At 48.4% G+C, this 15,102-nt stretch overlaps 2 protein-coding genes across 11 annotated transcripts in view; one reads left to right on the top strand and one right to left on the bottom strand.

The window, feature by feature from the left end:
* atm (ATM serine/threonine kinase) overlaps positions 1-6,658 on the bottom strand; it is a 21,766-nt gene extending 15,108 nt beyond the window's left edge. For 4 of the 9 annotated variants that reach the window (XM_053873009.1, XM_053873012.1, XM_053873011.1 and 1 more), the window contains exons 1-18: positions 6,372-6,658; positions 6,156-6,255; positions 5,063-5,181; positions 4,819-4,964; positions 4,574-4,738; positions 4,335-4,500; positions 4,006-4,244; positions 2,885-3,054; positions 2,630-2,808; positions 2,190-2,561; positions 1,886-2,083; positions 1,707-1,808; positions 1,405-1,630; positions 1,192-1,323; positions 707-838; positions 532-621; positions 276-459; positions 31-224 (exon numbers count right to left, since the gene is read on the bottom strand). In XM_053873009.1, coding sequence (XP_053728984.1) covers positions 31-224; positions 276-459; positions 532-621; positions 707-838; positions 1,192-1,323; positions 1,405-1,630; positions 1,707-1,808; positions 1,886-2,083; positions 2,190-2,561; positions 2,630-2,808; positions 2,885-3,054; positions 4,006-4,244; positions 4,335-4,500; positions 4,574-4,738; positions 4,819-4,964; positions 5,063-5,181; positions 6,156-6,227 — 2,886 coding nt within the window. In that variant the 5' untranslated portion in view covers positions 6,228-6,255; positions 6,372-6,658. Of the gene's footprint in view, positions 1-30; positions 225-275; positions 460-531; positions 622-706; positions 839-1,191; positions 1,324-1,404; positions 1,631-1,706; positions 1,809-1,885; positions 2,084-2,189; positions 2,562-2,629; positions 2,809-2,884; positions 3,055-4,005; positions 4,245-4,334; positions 4,501-4,573; positions 4,739-4,818; positions 4,965-5,062; positions 5,182-6,155; positions 6,301-6,371 lie in introns of all 9 variants that reach the window. The other 5 variants (XR_008415688.1, XM_053873008.1, XR_008415689.1 and 2 more) reach the window with 4 other exon arrangements.
* On the top strand, positions 6,583-15,102 carry npat (nuclear protein, ataxia-telangiectasia locus). Of its 2 annotated transcripts, XM_053873015.1 has the most exons (18): positions 6,583-6,966; positions 7,095-7,213; positions 7,294-7,354; positions 7,665-7,737; positions 7,880-7,920; positions 8,412-8,633; positions 8,833-8,908; positions 9,210-9,294; positions 9,598-9,689; positions 9,771-9,852; positions 9,930-10,026; positions 10,103-10,231; positions 10,409-11,644; positions 11,802-11,893; positions 12,287-12,368; positions 12,455-12,940; positions 13,001-13,740; positions 14,397-15,102. In XM_053873015.1, exons 1-18 carry the CDS (start codon positions 6,930-6,932, stop codon positions 14,475-14,477), a joined length of 3,831 nt encoding a protein of 1,276 aa, XP_053728990.1. In that variant the 5' UTR covers positions 6,583-6,929; the 3' UTR covers positions 14,478-15,102. The 2 variants fall into 2 exon arrangements, with proteins under 2 accessions (XP_053728990.1, XP_053728989.1); XM_053873014.1 differs by having other exon boundaries at positions 6,586-6,966; positions 12,455-13,740.

Genomic DNA, 15,102 nt, shown 5'->3' with positions numbered 1-15,102 from the left:
GCTGCAAACATCTGATGGGAGGTGACTCACCATATTGAGGTGCAGGGCCTTGCTCAGATCCACCTGCTCCGCCAGCAGGAGAAGTCTCCGTCGCACCTCCACTGGTTTGAAGAGCTGCCCATGAACAGCCTGAACGGAACCACACGTGCACAGGAACTCCAGAATGGAGAGGAGCGTCCGGTCCTGCTGGGCGAGGTGGTCGCCAGCCAACAGACTCCTGGCACCTGCAAGAACCCAGTCAAGAGCGTCGACGTACAAACTAAGGTTGACCTCACCTGGCCCAGGGGACGCTGCAGCTTGAGGAGCTTTTTTCTCATCCATCACTGCTTTGCTACTGTGAGACTCCTCCTCATCACCAAAAAGGTCATGGTCTGTACCATGCTGGGTCCTGGTTGTTTCCAAGTCATCCTCCATGAGGTCCTCTTCATCCACAAGACTCACCTTCTTAGCACTGTTGACCTGGTGAAAGGAGAAATGTGAATGAGCCAGTCGTGGAAAGCCGCACTTATTCTGCTGTAGGCTCTCTGGTACCAGAAGCTTGGTGATCTCAGCCAGCTCAGTGAGGAAGCAGGAGGGCAGAATCAGCATCAGAAGACAGGAGGAGATCAGGGCAACGTTACCCTGGAGAAGACAACTGCTCAGTCCAACAGACATTATGGTCCACGTGGCGTTAGTCAGACATGGGCAATGGAAGAAACCATTTCACCTGGTTAGCGTCCAGTCTTGCAGCCGCGGAGGTACATTTCTTCATAACGGAGCTCAGCGCCTCCATAGTTGAGTCTTCGTTGATTTTAACTTTCACATTGGAAACAAATCCACTCAACTCCTGGGCCAGGGACTGCAGGCAGGAAGGAAGAGATCAAGCAGTCGGTTTAAAATGGTCATCATGATGGACAGCAGTGGTTCTGGCTTTGGACCAACCATCTCCCCAAAATGAGCAGCTCTGACTTGAGACTTGATGAGCAGACAAACAACAAACAATGGTTGGTTCAAATAAAATCATGACGTGCGTCTAATAGAGCAATGCTTCCGTGTTCTGTTTTCAGTTTGGTCTCGGTCTTGAGGCGGACCCTGGACCTCAAAGTCGTAGTCCTTGAATTGGTCCGCATTACGGTCGTGACTCAGCAGGTGAGAATCGTACAGGACATTTTCATCAGTAAAAGCGAGCAGTGTGTGTGTGAGACCCTTCACCTTGGCTTTATTGAAGAGCGGAGAGCGACAGGCCTCCTCCTGAGTCAGAATTCCAGCGGACACGTATCCTGCTAGAACTCCAGTGAACAAGGTGACGCAGCGCACCAGGCAGTCCGGGGGAGTGGACTGAGACTGCAGATCCAGAATCACAGAGGACGACATCAGTCACACTGACACACACACATCAGACAGACACGGGCGTCTCTCGCTCACATCTGGAGAGTAACAGTTGAGCAGCTGGTCGGCCACACAGAGAAGAGACTGCTCCAACTTTTCTCTGAGGCCGGGGGCGGCTGCAAATTGTCCATTGGAGGACATGTTTTTCACCTGGTCCTCAGAGCCGTTGATGCTGGAGGGCAAAGTGTCGAAGCTAAAATGCCTGTAAAGATTCTCAATCTCGTCGAGGACGTCTTTGGCATCAGATTCCTGATGATCACACCTGTAAGGGAAAATGTTTGATGATTCGTTTTCCCTGCAAAGAACGCTAAGTGCGTGAAAACGGACAAGCCACTCGCCTATTAATGTCTTCGGAGCCTAACAGAAATTGCAGTGCAGCTCTGGTGTCCTTGAGAGTCAGCGAGACCAGGATGCTTGCTGCCAGGTTGTGGGTGAAATCTCTGTACAGCAGGGGAGATTTGACTGACTGAGGATGACTGAGGGAGTAACACTCAAATGTTGAGCTGCTGTTAACAACCTGCAAGTCACCAGGTGGGGTTTGGTACTGTCCTCCATCTCATCGTTCTGATCCCACATCAGAAGCCAAGCCACGAGAGTCTCTTTGATGTTCAGGGATCCCAATCCCTCCAGAGATCCCACGAGGCTCCAGCTTGGCTCAAGGCTTTTGGGGACTGGACATTTGAGCAGGGCCTGGGCAAGACAAAGAGCCGCATTCCTGCGGACAAAAGGAGAAGGTTTTGAGACCGCTCACACAGGAAGTGCAGGCTATTCAGCCACCTCGTCTACCAGAAGTAAAAGAAGCTCATGAGAAGCTAACGTACTGCGATGGTTTACATGCAGATCCAGCAAAGAGCTTCCAGAACTCCCTGTCCACGGTGATGAGCCCTCCTCGGGCAATAGAGGCCATCAGGTCCAGACTGAGGGCCTCGGTGTGAGGAGAGCTGACGCCACGCAGCGCCAGCGTCCACACTCGAGCCCAGAGTCGCCCCAGCTCCGGCTTGAAGAGCCCAGTCTTTTCTGGAGAGGCAGCCTGACATCGGCTCACCACGATCAGACAGCGCATCACGTAGGGACCCCTCTCTCCTCTGCGCTGCTCTCCCAGGAGCTGATGCAGCATGGACAGCAGCTTGACCGACTCCTGGGCCGGTATCATGGATGGATACTTGGAGATGAGCTGAGCAGTGACCTGAAGCCTGAAACCCAGAAACAGGCCAAGTGTCAGTCCTCGCCCAGATGTGTTGGCTTTACCAAAGATGGCCACCATGGAATGATGTCAAAGTCACTCTGCTGGGGCTGCAGGTGCTCAAGCAGAACCTCCCAACCCAGTTCCACACGGCGCCTTTTGCACGCGGTGCCGACAGATGGACTGGAAATCTGAGTGGAACTGGGAGTTGTTGGCGTCACTTCGAAGAACTGGGTCTCGTCTTGGTTACTGAACAGCTGCAGGGGAAGTGCAACACTGTTCACGTCTGGTAACAAAACACAGCAACGTGGGGCAGAAGCGAAAAGTGCTGACCTGGTGACAGATGTCAGCTGTAACCTGGATGATGTTTTCTTTGACTGCAATGTGCCGCGTCCCCGTCACATACTTTCCTCGGCTGCCGATGTCACTGATTTCTCGCACTAAAGCTTCGTACAGACTGTAGAGCTGAGTGCGCCACTTGGCCCAGTCCTCAGCGTAAGCACCTGGAACATAGGGTTTTACACATCATTCTGTTCTGTTTCTTCCACATCACATTCTTCTGATGGGAGTAGAATCAACTTGAACCTGTCTGGAAAGAACTTGCAGCTACATTTCAAATCACATAGACAACTAGAGCTTTTCATGTTCTACCAATACTTAATGTTTTGCTCATGTGCTCAATAAGGTTTTTCTTTACTGCGCAACTCATGTTTAAAGACGTAATCCTTCACATTTGGGTAATATTTGAATGAATCTTTTGCTAGTATGCTCATTAATGCTGAACAATTATGTTGGGAAGACATGACATTAGATGTCATCTGAGTGAATGCATTCCTTCACAGCTGCACCTGATCAGCCTGCCTGCACCGACAGGACCACAGAATCTCCCAGTGATCCCCGACTTGCGACTTGTCACACTTGAAGGTTTTGCGCTTATTTCAGTGCGTGTGTTCAGACGAGCGCGTGGCTTTTGATTTGAGATCCCCCCCTCCTCGGTTCTTGTTTGTGGTGTCCTCTGTGTTTGGATTTCGTTCTTTTATCTATGAACTGAGATTGAGGATTTAGGATGATAATCCAGGTCTGGATTATTGTGTCATTTGAAGTGAGATTTTGGACTATCTATCTATCGTCATTAATCATTGCAATTGGGTCCTACTCCGCTGCTCAGTTCTGGCTACTAACACACCACTTAACACTGGCAAGACATCTACTTCATGTCAGTGTTAACTGCTGATTCCCATCTGAACCTGGCAGCCATTCAGTATTTTTGCTTGAGTTTTTCGGTTAAAGCAACGCCTCAAGAGTCACGTGAAAGATGTTTTACTGATAAAGATGATATTGGACTGAACACTGTGTTTTAAAGCCATGCACTCTGTTTAAGCCATTGCTGTAACCATTTATCCTGCGACCTGGAAGTGTCAATAAGAGTCAACCTCACGGGGCCATAATCTCACCAGTGTCCTGAGTCTTGGCTCCTCCAGGGTGGTGAACACACATTTGCAGCTTGAAGAAATCTATGATTTCCTCCTTGAGGGATGAGCTTGGCCTCATATCCGCCCAGACGAACAGGAGAGAAAGCAGAAGCTCCTCTCCAAGTCTGCACACTTTCATCCGACTGTCCATGGCTGCTGACCTCAGGAAGATGTTGAGGGCCGAGACCAGATGCTCCACGACACTCAGGTGCTTTTCTTGCCTTCAAAGTCAATGGTTGACACACAGGCGGGTGAGCAAGTGTCACACGTCCCAGTGCAGCGTCGTAGTAGTTTCGATCTGGTAAACTCACTTTGCGTTGACCAGCACTTTAGAGAAGAAGCGAAATAAGGAGGTGCTGGCTCCGTCCGTTTGCATGCAGCAGCCCTTCACCACAGTGTGGATGACTCTGCTCACCAACACACGGTTGATGCATTTGGACGAAGAGAGGAAAAGGCTGCAGTACAGATCCAGAAGACCTGTAGCAGGCACCATACATAAATGGTCAGCGGCAAGTTTTGAGCTCTGTGTTTAATAATAAAGGACACTGACTGTTCCACTGCTGCGGAGTGATGTCACACCAGTATTTTCGAAGTGACAGGATGTCCTTGAGCAGCAGGCTGCTGTAGTCCTCCCCGTACGCCGAACAAGTGTAAGAGTTCTGCAGGACCTCCATCACATGCTTCAACAGCTCGCTGCATTTCAGGCGAGGTCCACCTGCAGACAAGCGCACAGCTGTGGATGCATTTGACGCAGCACCCTGAACCAGACGCACTTTCAGACGACACTGCTCTTACGTTTGTTTGCATAGCGGATAAAGTACTTGACCAAACTGCACATCTCAGCCATCTTCTTCTGCCGCGTGGCCAGAGTTGTCGCTGCAACAGTGGCTCTCCCCGACTGCATGTTTTCCGTCTCCTTCTGGATATAGCGCTGCAGAAACCTTCAAGAGACAAGAGATAAGCACAAATAGAAAGAAATAGAAAACCACAGTGGGAGTGGGAGTCGTCCAGTCAATGTCCAGTATTCGACCTCCGATACCTGAATACAGCATCCCATGTCAGCTGTTTGGAGGCTTTGGATTTCGGTCCTGAAGTCCTGTCCAACTCCTGCACGATCTCTGGGGAGCGAAGAAGTCGCCTAAAACGTTCTGCTTCTTTCTGTTGGGGGAGAAGTAGGTGGTCACTCTGCACTGTCCATAGATGTCGATGCAAGCGGTAACCTGGCACTTTGTAGTTATGAACCGTGGAAGAAAAACACCTCAAACCCATTAGGAAAAGCAATAAAAAATATGAATTTAATTGAATGCAAACCCGAGTTGGTGCAACTTCCCTGAGGAAAACTACTAAATACAACAAATATTATAATAATTACCGATATAATTACAGACCTGAAGACACCCAATCGAATAAACACCAGTTGGGTTTCATTTTTCTCTCTTCAAGTCAATAGACATATTATATGACATGAATTGAATTAAGTATCTCGGGGTCTTGTTCTCGAGTGAGGGAAAAGGGTTGGTGCAGCGGCAGCAGTGATGCCGATGTCATGGTGAAGAGGGAGCTGAGTCACAAGACGAAGCTCTGGATTTACCGATCGATCTACGTTCCCTCCCTCACCTATGGTCACCAGCTTTGGGTCATGACCGAAAGGGTGAGATCGCGGATACAAGCGGCTGAGATGATTTTCCGCCGCAGGGTGGCTGGGCGCACCCTTAGAGATAGGGTGAGGAGTTGGGTCATCCATGAGGAGCTCAGGGTGGAGCCGCTGCTCCTCCACATCCAGAGGAACCAGCTGAGGTGGCTCAGGCATCTGATCCGGATGCCCCCTGGACGCCTCCCTGGGGAGGTGTTCCGGGGATGTCCTACCGGGAGGAGACCCCGGGGAAGACCCAGGACTCGCTGGAGAGATGATGTCTCCGGTCTGGCCTGGGAACGCCTCAGGATCCCCCGGGAGGAGCTGCTCCGAATGCTGCCTCCGGGACCCGAGCCCGGTTAAGCGGCGGAAGAAGGTGAAGGTGAATTGGACTTGTATCCAGTGAGAATTGGCCACAATATTGAAGCACATCAAATGGGCAGGCTGAATGGAAAGGCTCTTGAAACGCTTTGCCTGGCTCGTGTGTGTGTGTGTTTACCTTCCTCTCTGTTGCCTTGTCATTCTCCAGGCCCCTGCAGCAGACCATCAGGTCATGAAGAGCTAGACTCATGTTGGCTCCGTGGCTCAGGCCTTCGTTCCTGTCAGTGGCAGAGGCGGTGGTCGCGGTCACTTCAGCGCAGGAGCTACACGGATGACACACGAGCCCTCTCCACGCAAACTGAAAGCAAACAGCGCGAGTAACAGCGTGACTCACCGCGAGATGGCAAACTAGCACACGACCGCATCCATCCAGATGCTGCTTCAGAGGAAGATGCAGGTGTTAGCGGCGGAGCCCAACGCTCAACTTTGACGTCCAGACGGGGGTCACGCCGGGACTGTGGGCCACCGCAGGAACCTCCCGCCCCGCACAGCAAAGAAGGTGACGTCACTACCTGGGCGGCCTTTCAGCGACGAGTCCCTGCGTTCTCCGATGCCACAAGAAAACAGACTCGGACATCACGTCGTCTCAAATGAGCGCCATCATTCTCGTTTCCGTGCGAAGACGAAAGAACTCAGGCCTTGTCTTGGCTATTCGAAATCGATTAGGCGAACAATTACATGTTGCATTTCGAGTTGAACTTCAACAACCAGAAGCCATTGCGGCAGATTTGTGGAGACTTCCGGGAAGTACGTGCGCGAGTTCCCCGCCTTTTGCCAGTGGACGTCGCCTTCACAACACAACGGCTGACCTTACCTCACTAGAGTATTGACATGTTTCTGGAGTAGTTTAATGCAGTTTTGTCGCCGCAAGTAAGGACCAGGCACTTCTGCCATGTTGCTGCCTTCCGACGTGGCCCGTCTTGTTTTGGGTGAGTGGCTGCTGAGTGGGTGCAAGTGTAGCTGTAGCATTAGCCGACAGTTCTCCCGACAACCTGCGGCTTTTTCTATGTGACAAAGGCTTTTCGACAGCGCAGCAAGACTTTGTATTCTCTCGCAGGATACCTACAGGAGGAAGGACTGGCCGCTACAAGCCGAACGTTCATCAACGAAAGTCCCAACTTGAAGGAGTATGCGGAGTACACGGTGGAAGATGGGGTCATCCCTGCATGTGTGTTTGTGAGTTGCCTTCGTTACCTAAAGAGAAGGCAGCTTGGAGAGCAAGGTCTCTGCATTCATTCGTCATTCTTTCTCCACAGTCAGTGTTTGGGAAGGGCCTCACGACCATCCTCAATGAGTACATGGCAACCAAAACTAAAGGCGAGTATCTGGTGTGTTTGTCTCAGTCAGCATCAATACTGCTACACATGCGCGGCCTGCTGTCATATGTGCATGTTCTTGGCTGCAGCTCGCCTTGTCTTGGACACCCTCCCAAGTCACACGGTGTCACGTCAGTCTGTGACTGCAGTGTTGTAAAATACATTTGTGTTCGAAACAAGACAGCAATGTCCAAGATACTGCGCCAACTAGGAGAGCAGCACACTTGATGACTTATTGTTGAGTTTGACGTGGGTTATCACCTTCTCAGCATCTTGTTGAACTCTTCCCATTTTTGAATATTATTTTACAGAGTCATCTCATGAGGTACCTGCCATGATGACCTCACTATGGAAGAAGCTGGACTTTACACTCAAACAGATCAAGTAATTGCCTTTAACTGAATCCAAAGTGAACCTCTGTACTTCTGAAACTGTTGTTTGTCGTGAAGGTGTCCTTGCTTTGATTAGACATTTCTCTTTATTCTGCAAGATGTTCTTTTTGATGTTTGTTGTGTGTTCTCCTCAGGTCTTTGCAAACTTCACCTGCAACTTCAGGATGCCAGAGAGGTATGTGGATGATGGATCACATCAGAGCCTGGAGCTGGGCATGCATGTCCTCAGCTAGGTCTTCTCACTAGTATGTGCATGCATGGTCTTCATGGTGTAGTGTCATTCTGTGGTTTTGTTTAATTTCATTTATTATTATTATTTCACTGCACAACACTCAGAGATGGTTCTATCCTGGGTGCCTATTCCCTCAACAAAGTAACGTGTGCTCTCTGCACGTAACCTGTTCTGCAGTATTGTGTTTGCTTGTTTTGTTTGTGTAAAATGATAAATTTGAGCCAAGACCTACAATGACTTATATCGTGGAAAACTCCCCGACTTGTGAGGGGAAGAAGAGCAGGCATTGGAATTCTTTGTCAGAGTGTGTGGAGGCTTTTTAAAAGGCATTAAATATGAAAATGTAAATCTTTGATTTGTTCTTGGCAGATGTCTCAGAGAGGTCATTTTACAGCAGTCACGCACATACATCTGTAAGCCTTCCTGTATTTCAGTGCGTTCACGCGTTGGAGTGGCAAACCTGGTGAGACAGCGAGCGCTGACTGTAACCTCTGCCAGCACGGTGGTTTGTTCGTCGCTGTCTGAGACCAGCACCATTACTTGTCCTGCACAAAGTTCACACTGCATCATCAGCCACTCTACCCCAGTGAGCTACTCTGGTCCAGACATGAGGGCTGTCAGCGGGACACCAGGTAGCAGCAGGTTGCTCATGCCAAGTAAGTGTTACATGACCATTGTTAAGTCTTAAAAACCCAAATCATGCTGCCACATCAATCAAATGCCACAGGCTGCTGACGTTAGCATTCATTGCACATCTGTTTAAAGAATTGTACTGCTGAAGAAGCTGTCTTCTCCTGCTGCTATACTGAATCGAGAAAAACTGTCTAGATCATTTGCTGGATGTTCTGGTTGCAGGGGACTCTCCTCTCCAGATCACAGTTTCTGAAAGTCGTTTAAACCCCGGCCCCATGTCTCCTGGACGACGAAAATGGTATGAGCATTTCCGTTAAAAATAAATCTCACGGTCTGGAATAGTTGTCAAATGCACAACCGAATTGTCTCTGCAACCAACTGGAGAGCATGGACTTGTGTATTTAGTCAAGAGAATCACCATTAAAGAAGAAACATACGTGTGTGTGGATAGTAGTGATACACTCGATGTCTTTAAGATGACTAACGGATCTGGATGCTGTGTTGTCATCGGAGGGAAAGTCTCTTTTGGCTGCTTGCGTGCAATGTAATGGAGACAGGATATTATGCTAATATAAGGTGATTTCCTCTTCTGCCGCTAGGGACACTCCCAGGAAGAGAAACGTTGCGACAGGTGACGGCACAGAAGCTCCACAACCTGAAGAAGCAGTAGATGAGAACTTCCCAGTAAGAACCACTCTTGATTAAAATATTTGCAGCGGTCTGTACAATGACAGGACAGTAATCTGCCAAATGATGTAAGTAGCGTGTAATTGAGGTGTCTACACAGGCACAGAGGCGGCCAAAACAGAAATGACTTTTTTATTGTTTTTAATCCCTGAACCCTACTGTGTTTACCCACTGAAGTTAGTGCTAGTTTAAACTAGTTTCACCTGTTGGAATGCATGTTGGGACTTTGAATTAAAGACATTATTCTAGTTATGGTACAGTTTGAAATGACTGATCTACAACAAATGTGTGTTTCTACAGCAACTGGTGATTCAAAATGCTCGGGACAAGATCTTAAGGGACCGATCTCTTCAAGAAAAACTTGCTGAAAACATCAACAAAATCCTTGCGAAGTAAGTATTTCTCAAACTGTCTTCCAATTCTTGTGCATTAAATGAGGGGTTCATTTTGAAATGTCGCTGTATGGTTCACAGCGAACCGGTTCCACAAACTTCAAGGAGCCAGTCAACCGCTATTGAAGCTGACCAGTCAATAGATGAAATCTTGGGTTTGCAGGTGATGCCAGAAGCTGACCACTGACTTCACGTCAAGTCTTAAACAGGTGTGATTTTAATGTGTCTTGTCTGTTACAGGGTGAAATTCATATGAGTGATGATGCCATCCATGATATCCTGGAGCAAACAGAATCGGACCCAGCTTTTCAAGCCCTGTTCGACCTTTTTGAATACAGTAAATACAATTTATGATATCCATATTTTGTTTTCATCCCTTTCCAAGTGTGGCTGATGTGACATGTGTGTTGCAGACAAGACCAAGCCAAGCGATGCTGAGCCAACGAATGAGATGACAAATGAAGATCTGAGCACTGACCCTGCGCAGACGGAACCACCTGGACCCTCATCAGCAGATGAACAAGTTCAAAATAATGATCAAGGTACTTGATAGTTTTCACTATGTATGTAGGGTATTATGATGCAGCTGCTGCAATTTTTTTTGTTCATTGCTATTTGGATCAGTACTAATGGTCAGGACTAGATTGGGAATTTGAAACTCAAGCTGTTTTTACCTGGAGTCACCTAATGAAATGAGATTGTAACGTGTGTATTTTCAGGTGCCATGCAGGTTGCTTCAGTTGCACCGCTGTTGACAGGGATGTCCAGAGTTGCTCAGCCACGAAAAAACCGGAAGACCACGCTGTTAAGGAAAACGCTATTGGATACAAGTGGAAGATCATCCAGGATTGAAAAAAGTTCAGCCAAACTGTTGATCAACCCGGGACCTCCTCGCAGTGTCCCATCAGCTGCTGTGAGCTCGCTCAGATCAGAGCTGACCCAAGGTACAGCAGACAATGTTGGGCAGATGGAAGTGGATGAACCAGCGGTTCCCTATTCCCCTTCTGAGTGCATGAACTCTCTGGCACCACAAGAAAATGACAACTTGCCGCCCTCAGCTGTTCTCAGGGAGTCCTTCGTAATCCCTTCGACAACGGTGACCAATGCATCGGGGACACAATCTTCGGCAAACTTTGGAGTAGATGGTGTTCAGCAGTCTGGAGACAAGTGTGGAACCAATTTGAACAACCGGCCTGCTTTTTTCCATCCTGCAGCAGTTGAGCCAAAGTCATCCTCAGTGTTAGCTTCAAGTAGTGAGGGACAAAAACAGCCGTCTGCCCGGACAGATGCGCCGCTGCCATCCACATCATCTGCAGCAGCTGCCATTTCGCTGACTTCCACCTCCTCCACTGCAGCCAAGTGTGCCTCGTCCACATCTGCTACCCCTTCCTTGGTTACACCCATGGCTTCTGGCGACCAGGTGACTGAAAACCAAAGCTCCTCAAGCAAAGATTCAGCTGACCCGAGTAACATAGTTTCTTTAAAGATTATTATTAGTGACAACAATGAGCAGGACTCCTCCTCAGATGCCGCTGCTAGTCAGGCAGTGTCCAGCATTTCTACAGACAAAATCCCAACAATCTACCTTTCCTCTCCAACAAAGTCCCCGAGATGCTCGTCGAGACCAAACTTGGACGAGGCCGCATTAGCAGTCAATGGTTTACAGAACTCAGAAGTGCAGGGGAATTGTGCGGGTGGAGCCACAGGAAGTGTTGTTACGTCAACAAGCCCACAAACCCAGCAAAACTACATCATTCAGCTGCCAGTTGATGCATCAAACACTCCGGTCCAAGGTGCCACCGCCAGTTATTTCCTTGTGACAGAACCAGCTGGTGCAAATGGTGAAACCAGGCAGATTCTGGTGCCTGCTGGCGTCACAAATGGGCCGTCTTTGCCCGCCATCGGCCAGTTTGGTGTGAATCCTCCTCCTCCTCTCTCTCAAGGCTTTACTCCAGGTAAGACACTGCGTTTGGACATTATCCCAGCATCAACTTGAGCAGGAAGCTTAATTGTCTTTCAGATTCTCAGATGAAGGTCCACTGTTTGTTTGAAGTATCACGAGAGCATGTATCGACTGCAGTGGTAGTGTTTGACTTAAAATGTCTCCTACAGGTTCAACATTTATCCTACCATCTCCTGGAAAGCCAGTGATGCTTCCCATGTCTGTCATGGGGCAGAATGCTGTTCAGATGGTGCCCAATCAGGTATTGTTTTGCTAACAAAATCTCTTGCCACAATCTTGGAGGTACTGCAAGTTTCCTCAGAACTACACATAAATTCAAGGTGGGAGTGCAGGTGGTGTCACACGGGTTCAGTATAGGGTGTTGCAATGCAAATACCTGCTTAAATATCGATCCTACAATAGGTCCGATTTGCTGCTCAAACCCTCACATTTAAATTCACTTGAAAGAAACCATCGTGGTCCATTTGCATGTGCAACAAACTGACCACAGTGTTCTCTGCAAGGCAATGTTATCAATGTGATGTTAATGTTCAGATGTCACTTGTGAGAATAATCAACAAGAATTAAGAGTAGAACTGTGTGCACAGTAGGACATACTTCTAAACCACACTTCATTTACCAACTGCTTTGACAGATTGTTGCTATACCGAGCCAAGTGCCACTACCCCAAGCCGACAAGTCCAAGGCCTCAACGGTCAAACAGTCATTAGCTGCAGGTGAGTGGGATTCCATGCTGTTCGTGTGTTGCATTCTCCCGCCAGCGAGCTCTGACACTGCCCACCTTACTGCCTTCTGATAACAGGTGCTGCCAAACGCACCAAAGGGAAAGGAGCTCCAGGTGTCTCCTCAAAACAAAAAGGCCAGCAGAAAGATTCCAGCCCCAGCCACAGGAGAATTTTGTGTTTCGATGCATCTGCTGGAGTTGAACCACAGACCTCTAGCATCGCTCCGACAAACGCGACTGACAAGTCTCCTGTCAAACCGACTGAGGAGGTGCATACACGGCCTCAGGTGAAACCTAACATTCTGAGTGGAAACAAACCCAAGCGGAGGGTGGAGACTGTCAGGTGTACTGCCGACTCGCAGGTTGGTGAAGGTTTTGGGAGGATGGCAGAGAAGTCCTCATCTTTGCAACAGGCACCTGAGAAGGATTTAAAGAAGAATTCACGCAAACAAGAACACGGTACTCGGAAGCATAAATTCCAGACCAAAAGTGCAGATGAAGTGAATGCATCTCATTCTGTGAAAACCTCAGCAAAACCATCAGCCTCCAAGGACAGGAGCCACAGTGAGGATAAGATGAGTGAGGACACGGCAGCTCAGGACTCTCACACACTGTCATTTTCAGAAGATTCTGCGGCAAAACCAGGTGGCAGAAAAGACAAGGATGAGAGCAAGGAAACGGGAGACAAAGGACCTGCCAAGTCACGGGACAGTCGTTCTGATAAAAGGATGCAGGACTTCCCAAATGTGACGGCTAACAAGGAAAACGAAGTAAAGGGCAGCACGCAAGATCAGCAGCAGGCAACAACTTCAAACCCTCCTGCCATCAGCCCAAGTTTGGCAAGTTCTGCCAAGGTTCCATCTAAGACCAGCTCTCTGGCCAAACAGGCAGCTGAGATGCTGCAAGACATCCAAGGGCTCAACTCCCCAGTGAAACCAGGGAGAAGGCCAGCAGCAAGTGCTTCAGACCTGGCTGCTCCTCGCACCCCTGGGACCACCTGCAACCAGGAAGACAACATCAGCAGCCCAAGGACTCCTTCTCGAACGAGGAGGGGCAAAGACACAGAGGGGACCCCCAAACATGTGCTGCTTCCCAATACCCCAGATGTTCCCGGCTGCAGTCCCGCCAGTGAGGCTGGCAGTGAGAACAGCATCAACATGGCCGCCCACACACTGATGATCCTGTCGCGGGCTGCGATAGCCAGAACCGGCTCTCCATTGAAGGACAGCTTACGTCAAGAGGGAGTGGGAGAAAAGTCTCCAGCTAGCTCGAAGACATCCAAGAAGAGGAAGCAGTCTTCTCCTGCTGCGAGCCCACCAGCAAAGAAGGAGACAAAGAAGTCCCCTGTCAAGAAGAAGGAGCGGGTAAGTTGAGCCTTTAACTCTATTTAGGAGGCTGACGTGGACAGCACTTGTCAAACTGTGAGGGAAGAGTCTGATTGAACCAGTAGTGGGCAGATATGACATGGTTTGCTCACCTATTCTCTTAGGTCTCAGGACTGTGATGGTTTGGACTGCTGTCATTATATGATGCGCATTTTCTCTAATGGACATAGCGAACATGAACATTAATATTTATATATATATTATTATATTTGTGGTTCTTTTACCTTAAAATTTATGAAAGATCATTGAGACAGTTGCTAAAAAATGTCAGCTATTCTAGACAAACATCTTAGGAGCAAAAACACTACAGCGCTCAACTACCCAGCTGTGAGACTCGCTGAGTTGGTCCTGTTCGTCTTGTTTTGAACTTTGCTGATATCAAGTGAAAGAATGTCGGGTACAGCACTTGCCTTCCTCACAATTCTACCTCATGTGATCTTGGTCTGGACGAACTTGGCTTTGCTGTGATTGAAAACTCAGCCACAAGGGGGCACCTTTTATCTGGAGCACTCACTAGCTCTGTTGGGCCTACTAACGTTCCCACCACTTTAAAATGAAATATAGTTGGTCTCTCTTTTATTGTGGTGTGGACATGTTTCTGAAGTGACTGGGTCATGTCGCTTTATATTTTACAGGAGAAGAAGAAAATTGTAGACTGTTTTCCCCTCGACTTGGATGTGGACAAGTTCCTGTCGTCACTACACTACGATGAGTAAAGAGAAGGGCACATGGACTGACTTCCATCATCACACTACCGACTTGGGTTACAATCCAGGAATAGAACAAGCCATCTGCTCAACCAGTGCCTAGGTTCCATCCAGCAACCTAACCTGCAACCGTATCAGCCTCACGGTGTCTCCTCCAGCCAGTCAGGCCTTTGCTTCTGCTCTTGACTTCACAGTTGTGCAAGTGAGGAGAGAAATAGAGCAACAGTGTGGTTAGAATAGCACTTTCATTGAGTTTCTTATCCCCACTCGTCATCCGGGCTTAAGGCGTCGTTTTAAAACATGAAGAATCTTTAGAGGTTTGTATTTTAGTGGCTCGACCAAAATGGTCTTCTGTTGGCCGCCGACCCAACTTTGGCTTTGTGATTCGCTTTGGTCAGTTGAATTCAGTCAACTTTCAAAGTCTGTATAAAACATTTTAACATGTCAGTTGTTTTACCTGTTGCCAATGTGAAATGAAAAATGTGAATATTGGATATAACTTTTTTTTTTGCTAATTTAGTGGGTGGACGGCTTGGCCTGCACTAAATTTGCTCAGTGTTGCAATAAAGCAAAGAATTTGTGTAACATCGAAGAGTTCACATTTCTACAAGCAATAAAACCTCCGTGGTGTTGA

This window comes from Synchiropus splendidus, chromosome 8 (genome assembly GCF_027744825.2).
Source record: "Synchiropus splendidus isolate RoL2022-P1 chromosome 8, RoL_Sspl_1.0, whole genome shotgun sequence".
NCBI classification, from domain to species: domain Eukaryota; kingdom Metazoa; phylum Chordata; class Actinopteri; order Syngnathiformes; family Callionymidae; genus Synchiropus; species Synchiropus splendidus.
The sequence above is the reverse complement of the archived record's forward strand: the minus strand, read 5'-3'. Positions and strand labels throughout refer to the sequence as shown.